Source organism: Lycorma delicatula, chromosome 1 (assembly GCF_047948215.1).
Source record: "Lycorma delicatula isolate Av1 chromosome 1, ASM4794821v1, whole genome shotgun sequence".
Classification (NCBI taxonomy): domain Eukaryota; kingdom Metazoa; phylum Arthropoda; class Insecta; order Hemiptera; family Fulgoridae; genus Lycorma; species Lycorma delicatula.
This window is the reverse complement of record NC_134455.1, coordinates 372,380,572-372,401,569: the sequence shown is the minus strand read 5'-3', so window position 1 is coordinate 372,401,569 and position 20,998 is coordinate 372,380,572. Positions and strand designations below refer to the sequence as shown.

Here is a 20,998-nt window from a genome sequence, read left to right as displayed (position 1 = left end):
AACAAAAGAACAATCCAAACAGTGGAAGCATTCTCATTCTCCCAGTAAACCAAAGAAGATTAAGTGAAACTTCTCCAACAGAAAGTGTATGGCTACTGTGTTCTGGGACCAGAATGGAGTTCTCTTGGTGGAATTCATGGAACGTGGCACGACCATCACTGCAGCCTCATACTGCATGACTCTTCAACGTCTACGAAGGGCAATTCAGAATAAGCGGAGAGGAATGTTGTCATCAGGCATTGTCTTTCTCCATGACAATGCTCGGCCGCTGCTGTAACAAAGAAACTCATGCAGCGTTTTCATTGGGAAGTGTTTGATCACCCACCATACAGCCCGGACTTGGCTCCATCTGGTTTTCACTTCTTTGCTCACATGAAACGCTGGCTAGGAGGGACAACATTTTGGCACAGACATCGAGTTGCAGACCAGCATAGAAACATGGCTGAAAACACAGGCGGCTCTGTTCTATGACGAGGGTATTGAAAGTTGGTACCACGCTACGACAAATGTCTAAATCGGAGTGGCGACTATGTAGAGAAATAGCATAACTATGCAAGTACTTGTTACAAATAAAAAATTTTCTATTTTCACTGCGGTTTTAATTTTGTGACCGATCGGACATTGAAAAAAAAATAACCCTTGTATTATCAATATGTATAAATCAATTTTTATGCATTATCCAAGACTAGACAACACAAAAAAACTTAACTAAAAATGCCTAAAATTAAATACTAAGTATTCAAAGTAAACATTAATAAATACAAATGTAAGCCAAATTTAATCCTTAAAAATAAATTACAAACCGTACTTTAAAAATTCAAACAAAAGTAATGTCATCGAATATTTTTGTTTAAATATTAATATTTTTTCCATAATAAATAAAAATAGGAAGAATTTAAACGTTTAATTTTTAATAATAAAAACAAATAATTCCAACTGAATTTATTGATTTGCTTCAGTTTGGTATTTGGTAAACTAATTATTTTATTCATAACATTAAAACAAGCTAAAAAATAAATTAAACACTAAAAGCCAGACAAACTGGTTTATGTCTAAGTTACTCAAACATATTCTAATACTACAAGTACTAATTTTTTTAATAAAGAATATGATAAATTAAAAAATAAATTAATATAAGAAACAAAAAGTACGAAAAAAATTTTCTGCTTCTTCCTATTAGAAACATTTAAAAAGGCTGACCACAGACTAACTTCAAAAAACCATTCATGAATGACTTATTGTAACAAATAAATGTATATTTTTAAACAACTAAGATGCAATTTAAAGCAAACAAAAATGGAAACTTCCTTTAAAACAAAAAATAAATAATAAATAGGCCTCCAAATATGAGCTGCATATACCTTCTAAACTGTAGCACGCTGTTAAAAAAACCCCGACAATGTAAGTACCATATATACATAAACTAATTGTACTGAAAGCCTAGTAATAATAAGCTGATTCAATTAACAAAAATAATTTACAACTTTTAGTAACATACAAATAGGAAATATTGTGATAATAACATCAGCTATTTAAAATCTGACTGCCATTTCTTAATGAATCCTTGTAAATCAAGTTTTGGGAATAAGTATTTTTGTTTTATGCGAGTGGAAAGACCTGTAAGATAACAAATTTGAAAAACAAACAGCTAAAAAAAAATAACAAATGAAAAGGTTATATGAAATATGAACTAATATAAAATTTTGTTACAATAAAATTTATAAATGTGTGAATAGAAAAAAATAGCATATAATCCATTTCATATATTTTGAATAGAAATAAATGGTTTTAAATTTAACACTTTTTAAAAATTCATTAAAAACCCGCTATTACTGACGATAAAGTGACTATTCTTTGCTCAACGACAATATCAATATTTTGCAAAAACAATTATAAAATTAATATATTTATTGTTGTACAGAATGCTAATTTCTGAAATTTTTTTTACATGTACAAATGATTTTCACAAATTAACAAACAATAATTTCTTTGTATATTCTTAAAAATAAAAATCTTAAAACGGAGTAGTAGTTTTTATTAATTGTAGTTTTTATTAATTTATATTTTTATTTTATTTTAAAATTATAATTTCAGACATGCTACAGACATATTTCAATGAGAAATATGAGATGTACGAATTGATAGCTGAAAAAATGCCAGCCCCTTGACAAAAATTGAAACTAAGACCAGCATGAAGTTTTTATGCCAATATGCTAACCAATAAAACTGATTGTAATTCTACCACTTGTTGCATAAAAGCACCACTTGTTGAATTCAAGATGTATGTGTATAATTCCAGACTCACATGCAACTTTCACAAAATTATAAAAAAAATCATTTTATGAAAGTAAAACACTTATATTTTTTAACTTACAATTTTCATGTCCAGATTGTTATTCTTATTTACCTTTTTGATTTTTTAATAATAACCTTATACAATATTAACTTGATAGAAATTTTCCATTTTATTCAGTTTTAAATATTTCATTAAAGTGAAATCTAACTTTCAGAGATATATGCATGAGAAACATTGTCATGTTCCAGTGTCAATCTCTACACTGGCTTTAAAAATTCACAGGTAAAATGTAATGGACCCGGAATTTCCTCAAATAAATAATATTCTACAAGGAAATTTTATGCTTATATAGTCTATTATTATTTTAGCTACCATTTATACTGTTTTTTGCATCTCAGACCAAACAATAAAAAAAAAATTAATAAATGAAAGGTTAACCTTTAATTACTAACCTTCGCAATCAATTATTACTAATTATGGATAAAATTTACTCATAAACGTTTTACACTGTTAACCGTTATTAAATTATATATTCATTTTTTTTACTAGTTTACTGGTAAGCATTTTTATTTTCTTTGAGGTGTTAATATAAAGTGGTTAAACTTTCTGAAATACTGGGTGCTTGTAAAAGAACGTCAGGATATCAAGAACAAATATAATTTTTATTTTGTAGCATTGCATAGTGTTTTATACATAATCTTGTCAACAATGAAATTTTAGTTTACACATTCTCCATCAGGTAGCGGCTGTGTTGGACTTTTGCACAGGACAACCCATTTTGAACCCACGTTTAAATAGCACGGCAACAACACAAGAGAAAACTCAATGCGTGTACTAATTTGAAGAAACAAAATTGGTGACTGTCAAACCAAGAAATTAAACTGAGTATTAAAGTAGAAATACTCAGTGACAAAAGGATACATAAGTGGTTCAAACGGTTTTTGTAAACCAAAACGGTTTTGAAAGGACACTCACCAGACAGGCCTAAAACACAGAAAGAATTCATCTGTCTTCCCAATCAAGCCCAAAAATGCAGTTCGTAGGGTCAGTCGCCAACTAAACACTCCTAAAAGAACTGTCATGATGTTGTAAACAAAAATTGAAACTTTGTGCTTATAAATACAAACATTCCATGAAATTAAACCTAATGATAAGTCAAAAAGAGTTCAATTTTGTTGAACTCTGAATTGAACTTGGTTCAATTCTGAACAATGTTAGATTTCACTTCTGCTGATGAAAACTACCTGCAGTACCTTTTGTTTTTTAACGAACCAATATTTCGTGTTTATGAAGTTGTGCATCCCTATAACTTTTGAGTATGGGGCTAGAAAATTCACACAATAGATGGAGTTTGTTCGCAACTATCAGAAAGTAAATGTCTGGTGTAGTATCACATATAATTGAACTTTTAGACCTTTTTTTCCATGATCAGTCTTTTACAGGCATAGTCTACTTGGATTTGTTAGAGAAATTTGTTTTTCCACAGATTGAAAATATGAAAGGCCTAATTCTCCAAGATGGAGCTTCTCCACATCATGCAGAAATTATGCAAAAGAGGTTCAATGGTAGGTTCCCAGAAGGCTAGATAAGCAGAGAAGCTCCCATTGCTTGACCATTGCAGAGTCCTGATTTGAGCCAATGCATTTCTTCTTTTGGAACTATATTAAAGACATCAGAAACCAAATACAAATCCAGTCACTTGACCACCTGCGCCAAAGAATTACAACAGCTGTGGAAGTGATTTTCTGCAGACATGCTCACCAGAGTGTGAAATGTACTTTCATGTAATAAAACACGAATGTGTCTCACAGATTTCATGTTCTCTTGAATAAAATATTTAAGGGAGCAAACAAATATCTTATTTACAAAGCTTACCAGAATCATTAAAAATGAAAGTATTATTTTAACATCATAATCATTAAAATTAAAGTTGTGAACTACTTATCCAGTAAATCCTAATAATCAATTTGTTTAATTTACAAACAAATTATATTTGATATCTGTTACGAAAAATTTGTTTTTTGAATATTTAAAATTAAAAAAAAGTCTGAAGTATAGAAAAATAAGCATATCTATATGAATATGAAAATAATACATTGCTGTTACAAGAGTAGAAAAAAGGAGTAATAAGGTATGGTACACAAAGGAATAAAACAAGTATTCTAATTATCCTCAATTTTTTTACATTTATAAAAGGAAGAAAAATTAAAGAAATCAAAACAAAAAATTGAGGCCAGAGTAACAATCTGTGTACAAAAGAATAAAAATTCAACCATTAGAATATGGATGTGATAGAGGAAGTATGTATATATGTTGTGGCATGGAATCATTAATAAGAGTAAAATTCAGTTTGATAATAAAGCATAATACAATAAAAGTAATGAAATGTAAGAGAAAGGTATATATTGAAAAGAAATATCAAATAGTAAACATAATATATCGGAAAAGAGATAGAAAATGTGTATTATTTACGTAAAAAAAATTATCAACATGGAAGAAATAAGGAAGACAACAAAATCAAATCAGAACAACACTATAGTTATAATTGTCAATATTATTGTTATTATTTAACAATGGTTACAATTTTTAAAGAAAATACTGTTGAAAAAATGTGACACAGCTTGGATCATATTTTTACTACCACGAGTTATTCTTAATTTGCTGGTAAATTTCACACCTATAGCCAAAATAGCAAAAACTTTCTTTTATCATAACTGAATTTAAAAGAAATAAATAATTTAAAATAACGTTTTACATAAAGGTGATACTTCTAGATGATTAGAAACAGTATATTTTTCTTTTAAATAAACATATAAAATATATTGTATAGTCTTTGAAAAATATGTAGATCAATTTACGTCTTAAATTACGGCTGTAATTAATTACTAATTCACTTCTACTGCTTATTAATAAATAATTCAATTCTAATATATATGCATATAATGTATATAATATAAATATATATATATATACACAAAAAAATTGCAAAAAAATTATATAATATATATATTCACACCTCTTTATATTCCCATTAATAAGTTTTAAATATTAAGAAGGTATTAAAGTTTCAAAACCACAAAAAGAAACTTGAGTCTCTAAACCATAAAATGTTTTACTAAAAAAATTATCATCTTCAGTAACAAATATTAAAAACAACAGTACAACAAAATACTAACTACTTACTTTATTTACTTGAAAGAGATCAATATCATTTCTTGAAAGTGCATCTTCCACTGATTTATTATCTCCTTTTTCTACAGCTTCAACCAAACTTAATGGAATTTGTTTATTGTTGCTACTATCATTAGCAGCTTCTGGTTCCATAGTAATTAATTCCTGAAACAAATTAATTAATATACCTAACAATAATATAACAATATCTAATAATCATCTATATATTTAGAATATTAAATAAAATAAACTTATATAAAACAAATACAATGAACTTAAGAAACATTTATAAAAATAAAAAATAATATTAATTCTTCCTTGAATGTTGACTATTAAAACCAGAGCCAAATTAAAAATAAACTATCACCAACTTATCGCTTAAATGCTATAGACTTCAAAACCCAAGATTTAAAAATAAATTAAAGAAATATTTTTTTGGGAAATATTTTAGTCCAAGGTTCTTTTTTATGTTGGCTTTACATTTTAAAAACATTGATTTTATACTTAATTTTATTTTAATTTAAAATTTGAACTGCAAAAAAATTCTGTCTATAAAAAACACAGCTCACATTTAGTAATCAGGAATTCCATCTCTATATGAAAGAGTGGGCATTAACTGCTATGGTCATTAGCTTGGTGGACTAATATTTTATTAAATTTAAATAACTCCAAGTAAAAAAACTAAAAATTTATGTTGTTTGAAATTCTAATAAAACATCTTTGCTGAATTAAAACTTTTTTTGAGATAAAAGTTATTAAAAACCTAAAAATCTTTTAATTCTTTATTGTTTGGAGTAGTTTACCAACTGGTGTAAAAACATATGTTATGGATACTCGAATACTGACAGACTTTGTGTATTAAATACGAATTCAATCTACAATTTTGTGATATGTTTAAGTAGGAAAAACTACGTAAATAGGCCTCAGTGAGAACAATAACATAATCTTTTTCTTTCGATTTCTTGTAACTCTTTTGAACATTATACTGGATGAAGTTGTGAGTATATTTTGTGAGTAACCAAAAACGTAATTTTAGTAGAAATTTATGAATTTTTTTAAAATTTTTTACAGTTGATTTTATGAAGGATGACCATAACCTAATTATTTGTAGATAAATTGATACTTAAGCCAAATCTCTCATGAAGCATATCCAAGAAAAACAAGATTAATATATGTTTGTCTTATTACGGAAAGTGAGGAGCAAAGCGATTTATTACTGCCTTTGCTGTTTTATATATATTGTTATAATATATGTACTGTTTGTAAATAAAATTCAATTTTTTTATCTTTTCTTTGTTTTATTCAACTTATCTTACACCAATTTGCTCAGAATTAAATTCTCTACAAGATTTTTTTAAAAGTTTTATGTATTTATAATCCATTTAACAAAGTTTTGTTCTACTTCCAACATAAAAACAGGGTTTTTTTACCCCAATTAATTAGTTTTAACACCAGATTTCTCAAAAAGTAGTGCAGATATGATTCTGAGATCGATTTTATTTGATTTTCAGATAAAAAGCTGTAACAAATCACTAATTCTGCCACTTAATTAGTCCTAAAAATTTAGTATTTACAAAAATGGATATCTGGCACTCTCCTTATGTTGCTACACATATTTTTAAGAACTTTACCAGTCGTTTTTATAATATACGTCAAATGTTGCAGGTATAATAGAAAATAAACCATTTAACACAATTTTAAATTTAGCTGAATACATGAAATCCTTTTTTACAGTTAAATATTGCATTCCAAACTAGTTCAACCAAATTACATGAGAAAAAAAATTGTTACTTGAATTTTTATAAGTGGAAATGGTAAAGGGGGTTATAATAAATGTTATTACATTTTTTTTACGTAAAAAAAATAAATGTATGAGCAAAGGTGGTGGAGGGGTGATTTGGGGGGATTGGGGGTTGAAAAAAAATTTTTCCAATACAAAAGTTGTAGATCATGCAAAAATCTACAACTTTTGTAGAGGTTACTTTTTATCATAACCTCAACATTTTCGTGAAAAAATGCGAAATATCTTTCTTTTTCATTTTTTACTTTTCATTTCCGCAAAAATAATTTAATTTTGACGAAATTGGTGAAAGTATACCTTTCTGCATCTTAAATAACCACAAATTTTTTGATGTCAACTTTTGCCGGAAATTGCAATAATACCATTTTTCACCTCTTTTCAATCCCCCAAATCAACCGTCCACTACCAATGCACACACATTTATTTTTTATGTTTATTATAAGGCCCTTTACCATTTCCACTTATAAAAGTCCTGGTAAAAAATTTTTTTCTCTCTAAATGAGTTATTTCATCGGTATAAAAATGATTTTTCCTCTTTTCACTTGAATAATAATTTCTTAAAAAAAAAAAACAGCAACAAATCAATATATATGACCAAAAAAATTCTAAAATCATTATAGCACCCATCTAAGATATCCCTACAATAAATTTCTATTTCATTTTTTAAATAATAGTAAAGATAAATCTGCATATTACTTACATTACTGTTTTATTTATAGAAATCAATTTTGTTAATCAGCCATTACCTCAAACTGTGTACATTTATTCATACAACTCACACAAACTGCTGAACTGAATTTTAATAAAAATTATATAATGAATTTATCTCAACTCTGAGGTTGAATTTTGGTAACATCATAATAACAGTCATTACAGTAGAATAAGCATTAATCTTACATTACAAGAAAGCAAAAAAAAATAATAAAAAACCACATTCAGCTCTATAAATACATTACATACTCATAATAAAGTGCAACAGAAAATAACCTTTTTTAAACTTTAAAGAAGAACTATGATTCCAAATGGGAGAATTATAATTTTTGTCACAAAAATTAAAGTAAATTTTTTTTTTTGTTTTGCCTCTGGGTTCGCAGTCAAGCAATTCATTCCACAGAGGATGAGATGAATGTTTTGTAGTGTGTGTGAAAAATGCCATGCCTGACCGGGATTCGAACCCAGGACCTCCAGGTGAAAGGCCGAGATGCTACCACTCGCGCCACGGAGGCCGGCAAAAAAAAATTGGCAAGAGTTATTTTCCATATAATAAAATCCGTTTTGAAAAATTAAAGTATTACAAATTATTTGTAGGAAATTCATTTTAGAATACTGACATAGAATTAACAAAGAATTTTATTAAAAATGATGATGTGGTTACAAAGTGAAAAATATGATTACTGATCTCATTATATATAATGAATGTGCAAAATCATGAATATAAATTTTATTAATGGTTAGGAAAACTAAACAAGTGGTTATTTTACTTTAGTTATGTTGTGATACAAATAAAAAAATATTTATGTTTAATTTAACATTCATTAATGAGGATAACAGTTATTAATAAAATTATGATTTAACTCACATTTTAACTCCATTGTAATTATATTGCCACAAAAATTAATAAAACTATCAATGATTCAATAAAATAATTATAATATTAAACCTTTTAATTAGCAACAAATTAAATGTAGTTTATAATTTTCGGTATTTGTTTTATACAGCTAACCTGGCATATAATTGAATGAAATTTCTTATCAAATTATTTAATAACATTATCTCAGTATTATCAAACCTATTTTTCAATTCATTTACTTATCAGTAAAACATACGAGTATAGTTTTAAATCTATATATATTTATATTAAAAAAATGCAAACTTATACCAAAGTAAAAATTTATTTTACTATTTTCAATATCAATATAAATTAATCCTCAAAGAGGAATAAATTAAGGAAATAGAAAGAACTCCTGTGGAATTTCCTTATGAATTTATAGTTTTCAACAACATATTCTTTCTGAAATGTAAGACTGACGTGCCTTGAAATTGTATTATAGTATTTAAAGGTCTACTCACTTAAATACTATATTTGCTCATTCACTTATTAATGTATGTATTAAATACAACTCCAATTATTTTGAGTCCTAATAGGCTTTCATTTGAAATAATTAATGATCACAAACAAAATTATTAAGCTTTAACTGATTTCAATAATAGGAAGTCTCAATTAGAGGCGTTTCTTTTTTTAATAAGCTAGGTTTTACTGACGTTGATGATTCTTTTTGTTTTTGTATTTTGTACAGGAATTTCTTCTGATGGTTTAATATTAAGTGTTCCCTTATAAATAAAAACACTTGACTGTTCACAGATCTCTTTGGTGGAAATGATAATATCCTAGAAGGTCCTTGGTTAATTCCTGATCAGTTATGTCATTTTTCATATGCTACAAAATTTCCATTCCATATTCCTATAAACAATCTTCAACCTTATGTGGTGAATAATCAACAATAAAAAGTATAATTAAAAATTTTTAAAACCCACACCAAAAAAAAACTTAAATAATTAAATAACTGTATTTTTACCTTATAATTCTCTATGGCATTGTGATATTGTTTTAAAGATAATAAAACTTAAAATTTTGATTAACCATCGTGTGCGACTATGATGATAACTAAAGCTTAACTACACAGTTTACTGGTTTTATTTAAATTTTATTGTTATTTATTGCTCTTTAAAAATTAGTAGGCCTGTGCCCAACAGTAGGACATTTATAGGCTGATGATCGTGATGATGAAAGTTTAGTATACTTGACCGGCGAAAATTATTTAATAATCCACACAATAATGTAGTCTTGCTGGAGTTAGAAAGACTTAAAAACATTCAAAAGCCGTTCTGAAGAAACATATCTATCGCAGCACCCCCTGACGGCTTATAACCATAAAACTATTCTAAGAACCTGCTCTGAAGTGATACCTAACCTATGTAAACCAAAAACCGCATCAAAATCAATCCAGTTGAGGAAAATGGTAACAACCATACACACACAACCTCTTACCCCAAACATATATACCATCTCCATAATGTCGTGGATAAAAAACAATTACGTGAAAGATAATTTATTTTTTTAACAAAAATCTGTCTACATAGACAATTTGAAGAAATATATATATACACATACATATACAGTATCTTTCATAAGTTTAAGGACACCTTAGAAAAACTGTTTGTCAGTTTGTCTTTAAACTTATGAACTACATACAAATCTTGTCTGTGAGAAACAGCTTTAAAAAATACATCTTTTGGTGAAAACTGCAAGCTTCTAAGTTAGATGCTTCAAATTTTATGGAGTCATTTAAATATTTTAAATGAGCTAAAATTAGCTCATTTTTTTTATAAAGAAATTACTATTTCTCGTAAAATATATAACCTAGGTTAATGAGTGTGATATCATTTAAAAGCTGTATTTTAGAGTTTTTCAATAGAGTAATAAGAAAAATTCTAAAAAATGTATTTTTTAAGTTAAAAGGGCTTAAGTGATTTTAACATTTTTATGAAATTTTTGTTTTTAAGAGAGTAATGTTCAAAAACGTACAAATCACTTTAAAGTGTCAGGTACACCAACTTGGAGTGTCAGGCATACCAAAAGTAATTAAAAATTTCATGTTGGTACTATTATCAGCTGTTTCCCACCAAAACTGTGATGAATTAGCATTTGTTTCTTTGAGGTTAGGTTGGTGAACAATTTTTTTAATAACAGGTAAGAAAAGTGTTAGTGTAGAATTAAAATGGCAAGTAATCGTTCTCTGGAAAGCAAATAAAACATACAGAGACATTGCTGAACAATTAAAAATATCAAAAACATGCGTACAGAAGAGCAAGCTGTTAAAAAATATCGTGATCAAGAAACTGTCGTTGACCTTCCATGATCTGGTCGACCATGAAAAACGTCAATGAGGCAAGACAGAGCAATTATAAACGTATCAAAACTTAATCAGTCTGCTAGTTTGCTTGATATAGCGACAGAAGTAGCACAAAATCATGGAATTCAGGTTTATACTGCCACTCTTTCTAGACGTTTAAAAGAATCTGGAATGGAATCACACTTTGCATTAGCAAAGCCTCCTTTAAGCGCTGTCCACAAGTCAAAATGTTGTCAGTTTTGCAAGCAAACGAAGAACTGGAGAAGCTTGGCGAAGGGTTGTCTTTTCTGATGAAAGCAGATACCAGTTGCATTCAAACAGAAAAATTAGGGTCAGGTGAACAAAAACCGAAAAGTTTATATCAGCTTGCACCATTCCTGCTGTGCAAGGTGGAGATGCTTCTTGGTGTGGGGTTGCATAACTTCAGAGGGCGCTGGACACCTTAGAATAATGGATGGGACAATGAACAGTACATAAAAACAATGGAAGAATTCATGCTTCCTAGTGTCCATAACCTGTTGGATGAGAATTTCATCTTCCAGCAAGACAATGCACCTTGTCATAAATCACGAGTTACCAAGGCATGGTTTGATGCAAATGATGTGGAACTTTTGGACTGGCCTGCTCGTAGTCCTGACCTAAATCCAATTCAGAATTTATGGAATTGGATGGCACTGCAACTTGCTAAAAGAAAACCTAAAAATAAGGCTGAGTTACGACTTCAAATTGCAAGTCTGTGGCAACAGGTGACGAAAGAAAAATGTCTGGAATTGATTGAATCAATGCCTGATAGAGTAGCAGCATGCCTAAAATCATATGGAGGTCATACAAAACACTAAACATTTAAAAAATGTTGTAGAGTTATCTCTGTTATTTTAATTTTTACTTTTAAAAAATAAAGATTTTGTCATGAAATACTGATTTTTTGGTTATTTTTAACTTGTTCTTAAACTTATGAAAGATACTGTATATATATATATTTTTTTATCCTGATATTCAAAGTATTGACAAAAATTGAGAAGGATTATCTGTGAAGCTTGCTTACAAACAATAAATACCTCTCCCTTCCAGAGAGCCTATCTTAAGCTTATTAGCAGTTTCTGCACTGTTTCTTGGTACTCCTTTTTTCTTTTTTTTTTCAAACACAAGTTTCAGATCTTTATGATTTTTTTTAACAGCCTTTTTCACATAGGTGATGGATGTGTTTTGTAGATCAAACTATTTTTTAAACAAAAATAATAAACTTAAAAAAAAAAATTCATCAGAATGGTACTTTTAATAGAAACTGATGTTTTTCCAATTAATTTTTAAATTTAAACTGAGGTCAGGAAAAATGTTGGCTATTATTTTTTAATTTGGTACCAAACTTAAAAATGTAATCATTTTAAAATAATTTAAATATAGTATTTTTTGCTTTATACACAATTTAAAAAATGTATTATCATCACCTTGTTCAGTTTTATTAGTTTGAGACTTATTTATTACATAGGCTTAGTTTGATTAATAATGGTTTTTTAATCGTTCTGTTTCATTAATTTAATTAAAAGAATTATTTACTTGTCTAATTAATAGATAGCTGCATTGTGGGTTAATAAATCCCTAAGCCAGTAGATCAGTATGTATTTTTAATTAGAACTCAACAATGGTTATCTGAATGAACATTCATCCAGATCACTTATAATCCAACTGATCTAGATAAACAAAGATGTGATTTCAATATAACTTAGTGTAGCCAATGAGCTACTTTTGAAATTCTGGTTTACCTAATTGAATTTTTTCCAACCTTTAAAATAAGTACAATCTTAAATAATATCATATGAACAATAAATAATATTGTTTATGAACTGTGATAAGATGATAAACATAGTAGCTTCTATTTCCTAAAAATATTTGGTGTAGCTATTTTAAGTGTTCAAAAAAAAAAAAAAAATAGGTGCTTATTTGAAACTTATATTGAAATTGTAAACTGCTTAAATCATTTAATTTTGTAAATGACTGAAGTTTTCCAATTAGTGATTTTAAAAGCTAAAGATATAAATCCTTATTATACTTCCATCAAACAGTTGCTAGTGAAGCAACATGTTTGCTACAAGCTATATATAGATGATTCTAGATACAACTATATTATAATCAATTTCTTAATATTACCCACTTTTGTTCATTAACCAAAAGAAAAATAATATCAAATCTTAATTAAATTTGATATGTACGAGGTATGTTCAAAAAGTAACGAGAATTTTTGTTTTTTGGAAAGAATTTTATTTCTTTATTTACATTAATGTCATCCCCTTCAAAATAGTCCCCATTAGATATTATACACTTAAGCCAGCACTTTTCCAATCCCTGAAACACTTCTGGAACTCGATCTTTGAAATGGTGTTTAGCTCTTTCAGCTATTCGCTTTTAATCTCATCTATGGTTAAACAATGACGGTCCTTTAAGATTCTCTTTATTTTTGGGAATAGAAAAAGTCAAACGGGGACATCTGGCGAATAAGGCAGATGAGGTAATATTACAGTGTTGTTTTTGGCTAAAAATTGACGAACAAGCAATAAAGTGTGAGCAGGCACATTATAGTGGTGTCAAAGTCATGAATTGTTTCACCACAAATCTGAGCTTTTTTTTGGATTGCTTCACGTAAATGGCATTGAACTTGTAGGTAATATTCCTTATTGATCATTTGACCTTGTGGCAAGAACTCATGACGCACTATGCTGTTAAAGTCAAAGAACACAGTGAGGGACCATACTTGTCGAGTTTTTTTTGGTATTGGTGATCCAGAATGCCTCCACTGGGACGATTGAGCCTTAGTTTCTAGACTAAACATCCAATATGGCTAAAAATGTACATATACTTTTTAGACATGTTTACCAATACAACAACGAAAAAATCCTGAGAATCGGACTAATACAACCTGCAAAATTTCAAAATTCTCATTACTGTTTGAACACACCTCATATTATTTTGTGTTAACTTGTAATATTTATTCTGTAGCGTTGCTGGTACCAATGAAATGGGCAATATAATGCAACTAAATGTTTGGAATAACAAATTATGAATAATGAAGGCATAAGTAAATTAACTGCATAAAAATATAACTCTCTAAAAAAAATCAGAATTTAACTATTCAAAAATATATGTGGATTTTTGTGGTAAGTAAACAAGTATCCATCTTTATTATATAAATGCACAAATATATCAAAACTTATATCAATGCACAAAATTAATAATTAACCTTTTAACGTCTTCAGTTAAAATTAAATACAGATAATTAAAATAGAATCAGTTATCATTATTAACAAACTCTGCCATAAATAAAACTTAGAATATCACAGATTTATTTTTATTAGCAAAAATATAAAAACAAATGTGATATATGTTATGACATTTTTGGTTAAAATATAATTACAAATAATATGACTTCAATTAACTACTCATAATGGAAGCTCTAAAACAGACATAAACAAATACTGTTTTATGGGATGATCTGGATACAATCTACCATAAAGATGAACTTTTATTTAAAAATAATTTTTACAGCTAAATGTAATGAGACATGTCACTTCATACAGATATATAAAACAAAAATTGTAAATCAGTTATCAATAAACCAAGCTTGACATCTCAGAATGTCCTGATATAACACATCAAAACGGCTTAAATTATTTCACAGAACAACAATATACACAAATATTTTTAAAAAGCATAATAGAATTTTGTGTCTAACAATATTTATTAAAAAATAATTACAGAAATTCAACAAATAAATAACAAAATTTACAGCACAGTACTGAAAAATGACGACACTAATAATTGCAATACTTACAAGAAATAATAGACTTAAAATCATGTACTGATGTCAGTAAAAGACAAAACATACTAATCAAAACAGAATATCTATCCTTTACCTACAAACACTGCTTATATATAGAAAGTTGTATTTAATGTATTGACTAAATATGTAAATAAATAATCAATTTAATCTCAGAGGTCAATAAGTAACTTATTCAATACTGATAAGCACTTTCATAAAATGATTAATTGTATTATTCTTAGTCTAATTATTATAAATTAATTTATACATCAACTATTCACAAATCAATTCGTACGTTTATTTATAAATGAATAAACATTGTGATACGATATAAACAATTACAGAAACAGATTAATAATATAATAATCAGAAAAATGTATTTTTTGGAAATCTAATTACAAATTAATTAGACATATACAAGTAGTAATTATGAAATTTACAAGTGTGAATATGCATATACACACACAAAAATTCACAAACTTTTTTTAAGTTACTATGCCAGATATAAAATTAAGGAAATAACATTAAAATGTCCTTATTAATTTTTAGTGCAATAAGGTAAAAAAATTGCGGGTAACTAGGGATAAGAGTAAATTAGCCCTGAAAAAGGCATAGACATCATCAAAAATTAAACACATCCTACGCTATACTTAAAAAGCAAATGAGGAGCTAGGTGGTTTTCCACTATCCTCTTATTGAGCTAAACATATTGTTACATGTCAGCATTACAGCTATATCAAATTTACTAGAATACAAGTGATAATCAGCCCTAAAAGTAACATCTTTAATTAGATCAGCCCAGAGACTGATTGTGCAGTTAATAAAATTCCTCTCCGAAAAAGCAACCCTGATTTACTGTCGCTTGTACCATAGATGCATTACATGTAAAGCTATATAAAGACCAGTAGATGTATATTATATATACTAGAAAAAATATTATACACAAAGTATACAGTAAGAGGGGAGACTGAAGTACATAGAAAGTGCAACATTTTTACAAAAATCATGTATTAATAAACAAGCAGAAGGCAAGGAAAGGCTGCAGAAGAGAAATTATGGGACAAATTAATCGTCTGTAAACAGTTGTTTTGAAATCAAATCAACTGATTGAGTAGGAGAATATTAAATCATTCTTATCCACTTTCTAGCAAAGTTGTTACAAATATTTTTGAAAGTTTGAGCAATACCAGAAATTGCTATCTGACTCCTTAATTAGTTTTATGTGTTCCTGAGAGACTGATCTTGTTAACTTGTAATTTACAAATCACAATACAGGCTTTCCAACATTCTACAAGAGACAAATTCTTAGAGACAACAGCATTTTTAATTCAGATGATGGCACATGTCTGAATAAATATTTACAATTGCTAGGAAAATACAATTTCATAATGAGCAGAATGGTCACTTTTACTGCACATACATGATTAGATTATGTGTTAATCACTATAAACAATATTACATATGATAGATTACAAAGTCTAATTGAATAAACAGAATATTTATCATCTAAAACTGATTCATATGTAGTTTATAGTTATAATAAAAGTTGATTTTTTTTTTAATTGAAGAGATGAGTAATAAATTGTAAAATTTGCTATTAATACAAATCAAATTAATGATAAGTTTATAATTTCATTTAATAATAAAATATAAATATATATATATATATATATATAAGAAACAAGTAATAAAATGCAATTTCTGCAGTAAAAAAAATTAAATTATGTGTAATGCAATTAATACACAGTGTTAGTGAGAAAAAAATAAGTAAATACAGTACAATAAATAATATTTTATAAAAATAACAAATTAGAGATGAAAAGTAGGAAGACATTACGTAAAAATTATTATATAACAATCTATTTATCCTGAGAATATGTCATCAGATTTATATAAAAAGTTTAGTTTAAAAAACTCCCAGTTTGTAAACAAGTAATTAGAACATATTGTGTTACAGGAAGTGTTCTCGATCCCTTGCTCTATTTAATTTATTAATGACCTGCCTCAAAATCTTAAATCATTCACTATTACCCTCTTCGCAGATGACACAGTTATACCTATATCTGAAGATAATTTTTTAAAAGAACTAGACAATTCTATGCCAGCAATTCAAAAAATTATTCACTAGATGGAATATAATTAACTAATTTTAAATATAGATAAAACAATTGCATAGGGATTCATAGATGGATGTAAGATTGATAAATATGTAGTTTGAATTCTAATCAATGAATGGCAATGACAGCAATATATTTGGGTGTTTTTTTAAATGAGAAGTTCTCATGAGATGATGAAAAAGACTTTATTTGTTAACAAAATAAAACAATATTTTTTTGAAATTTTAAAATTTAACTTCAAACAACATAATCTTGATGGAAAATAAAATAAATTAAAAATTTTGGAGCAAGGGGCGTTCGTCTAACTAATGTACCACCACAATTCTCTTCCCACAATATAGCTTATTTTTTATGAATTCAAACTTTCCAAAATTTTTTAGGAACATAACCATTACAACATACTCGCTTTTTAGTTAAATATTACTATTTTCATATTATCAATTTTATTCTAAGAGCAAAGTTTTGTTTACACATAATTTTATTTTTTAACTCTATTCAAACTTGATATTATATTTATGTAATTATTATTAAATAATTATATTACTAATAATTATATTATAATAATATAAATAATTATATTACTATAATAAATAAATTACTTTTAAAATAAGGGTGTATCATGAAGTTCTCCTGGAACTTTCATAACCTATTCTACTTGTGAAAATAATGGAAAAGTTCATAAATTATATCCTAGTGCTTCATTTGACAGCTAGTGAATGATTTCGCTTGCTTTTCAGCTACCCTGCTGAAATGAGGTTGTACTTAAATTTTTAGGACATTAATTAAGGAGCAGAAATAGTGACTTCCTATGGTTTTTGACCTGAAAATCGAAAAAAAATAAGACACAGAATCTTATCTGCAGTAGTTTTTGAGATCTCTGGGGTGAAAACCAACAAATTGGAGTAAAAAACACTGTTGTTTGCGTTTGATATACAATAACTTTATTAAATGGGTAATACATACTTAAAACTATTAAACAAAACTTGTAGAAAATTTAAATCTGAATAAAATGGTCAAAGATAAGTTGACTAAAACAAAGAAAAATTTGAACTTAATTTAGAAACAGTACATTACTACATTTGTCAGAAATGTACTAAGTAATGTAAACAAAAACTAAATTCTTTTTTTGAGATGTTAAAAATTTGTAAAAACAAAATTTACTGTTAAAAAGTTTTTAAAAACTTAAAATTATACAATTGTAAAATAAAAATTACTTAGATAATAATTTTTTTTATTAACGACAGAAATACAATAAATTATTTGAAAAATTATTATTTCAAAGGAGGCAATAAAATAACAACAGCTGATAAATTATGTGCATTACTGTATTAGTTTAAAGCATTCTGTAAGGTACGTTAAGTGTATCAGATACTATGAACTGTGCTGTTGTTAATGAAGAAGGTTTTCTGTGAATTTCAGTTTGAATATGATTGGTTTGCCATTGAAGTAATGCCATACTTATTTAACAGAGGAATATACTGATATGGTATTCATTTTGGGTGTGTACAATGGTAATACAATTACAGTTGCTACGTAGAATATGAAATATGTTTTCCAAATTGCAGCATTCCAGATCCCAAAATAATTAGTGTGACTTTTCACAATCTTCGGGTTCACTACCTAGTATTCATATCAGCTACGATAGATCTGTCCAACACAACATTGTTATTGATGAAATTATTATTGATGCAATTCAATGTAGTCCAGGTGTCCATACATGATATCTTTCTAAGCAGATCAGAGATTTGCACTGATGGTTTGGAGAACACTCAAACAAAACAAATTTATGCTTATCATAAACAATCAGTTCAACATCTATTCCTAGGAGACGATTCGTTTCACTTGAAGTTCTGAAACTGTAAGAATACAAATCTACAACTCTACAAGTACGTTGTTTACCGAGTCAAATTTCAAACCAGATAAAACATCAGCAACTTACAGAATGAGCATACATGAACAGAAGTATATCCTATGGAAGGCAACTTTCAACAACGATTTAGCATCAATGACGATGCAGTATTCTTCACAATCAGCTGTTTGGACCATTCATATTACCTGGCCACTTAAATGCCGAGGTCTACTTGCAGTTTCTTCAAGAATTGCTGCAGCTGCTTGAAGATGTTCTAGTGCTGAGATGCAAAGTATACTTCCAGCACGAAGGCGCGCCTCCCCATTTCTCTTATGCTGTTTCCACTCACTTAAATCATCATTTCCCTCAGAAATGGATTGGTTGTGGAGGTTCAGATTCCTGACCACCAAAATCGCCTGATCTAACATATTTAGATTTTTGCGTCTGGGGATGGCTGAAAATATTGTATACAAAACAAAAATGTATTCTCATAAAGAATTAATTGTCCGCATTATGGATGTGGCTGAGCAACTTAAAGACAGTTCTGAAGAACTAAAAAAAGCAACAAAAGTAGTACAAAAGTGTGCCAAGAAATGTGTTGAAAATGGTGGGCTCATTTTTGAACTTGTCTACTTTTGTGAATGCAATTTATCTAGTGTACTGTTTATAAATAAAATTTGAATTTTTTTAACTTTTCTTGTTTTATTCAACTTATCTTACACCATTTTGTACAGAATTAAATTCACTAAAAGTTTTGTTTTATGGGTGTATGTTTTTTCTTGTGTTTTACAAGTTTAATGTGTTTATTACCCATTTAACAAGGTTACTGTATGTAAAACATAAAAACAGGGTTTTTTACTCCCAATTTATTGGCTTTCACGCCAGATTTCTCAAAAATTACGGAAGGTACTGTTCTAAGATCTACTTTATTCAATTTTTCTGGTGAAAAACTATGATAAATCACTAATTATACCCCTTAATTAACATCTTAAAAAGTTCAGTACTACTGCATTTTACTGGGATAGCTACAATCCAAACGAAATTTTTCACTAGCTGTAACTTGCAAACGAAGCATTTTAGGATATATGTTTATATGAAATTTTTCCATTATTTTTATAAATAAAATAAGTTATGAAAGTCCATGGAGAAGTTTGTGATACACCCTGATAATATTATTAATCTATATTTATATACAAAAAAAAATATCTCATAAAACTTCTGTACAACTAATGAATGCATCACAGAAAGCATCAATGCTTACACAGAACTACACTTCTATGGTTAATATTAAACAGGCTTAAATTTATAATACTAATACTTTTTAATAGTGGTCTCTAATTCTAAAATCTTGGTATACTAGGTAAACTAGATATCAGTACTGATGTGGTATTATAGACTAATGAAAATTATAATTTTATTTGCAAATGAGTTGATAAAATTTGAAAACAAATACATTAACCCAGAAAAATGAAGTGTGTAGAAAATTCTTGCTAAAGGAAGAACCATATAGTGGATAATTTTCTATTAAGGTAGTAACTACTCATTCATTTAAGAATGGCAGGACATGTAGGAGGTGAAAGTAAAAGGTAAAAAAAATAGTAAAATATAATTGAGAATGTAGGATATAGTAAAATAGGATAAAAAATATACACAAAATATAAAAAAAGCTGACAGATACATCAAAACTCATTTGATGAATTACAAAGTAAGATACAAAAAAAAAAAAAAAACGCTGATCAAAAAAAATCCTACATCACAACCAATTAATGATCTACATTTTAATAATTAATTTACAAAATTTAATTTCTCAGAAGGGTAAATAAATACTTTTTTTTTATGAAAGAAGAAAACCATGTAATTTTTAATGGTAGAATACCCAGGCTTAGAAATATTCAGCAGCCTAATATTCTAAAAGTTGTTATAATTGTTTTTGAATTTGGCATACATTCCCTATCATTAACACAACATTAAAAAAAAATATACATTAACACCAAATACTTTTTTTTAATAATAAATGCAATTCTGTATTTCACTCT

At 27.7% G+C, this 20,998-nt stretch overlaps 1 protein-coding gene across 1 annotated transcript in view; it reads right to left on the bottom strand.

The window, feature by feature from the left end:
* LOC142317274 (death-associated protein kinase 1-like) overlaps nucleotides 1–20,998 on the bottom strand; it is a 172,896-nt gene that overhangs the window by 85,327 nt on the left and 66,571 nt on the right. Inside the window, exon 7 of the mRNA XM_075353687.1 lies at nucleotides 5,480–5,632. Coding sequence (XP_075209802.1) covers nucleotides 5,480–5,632 — 153 coding nt within the window. The remainder of the gene's footprint in view (nucleotides 1–5,479; nucleotides 5,633–20,998) is intronic.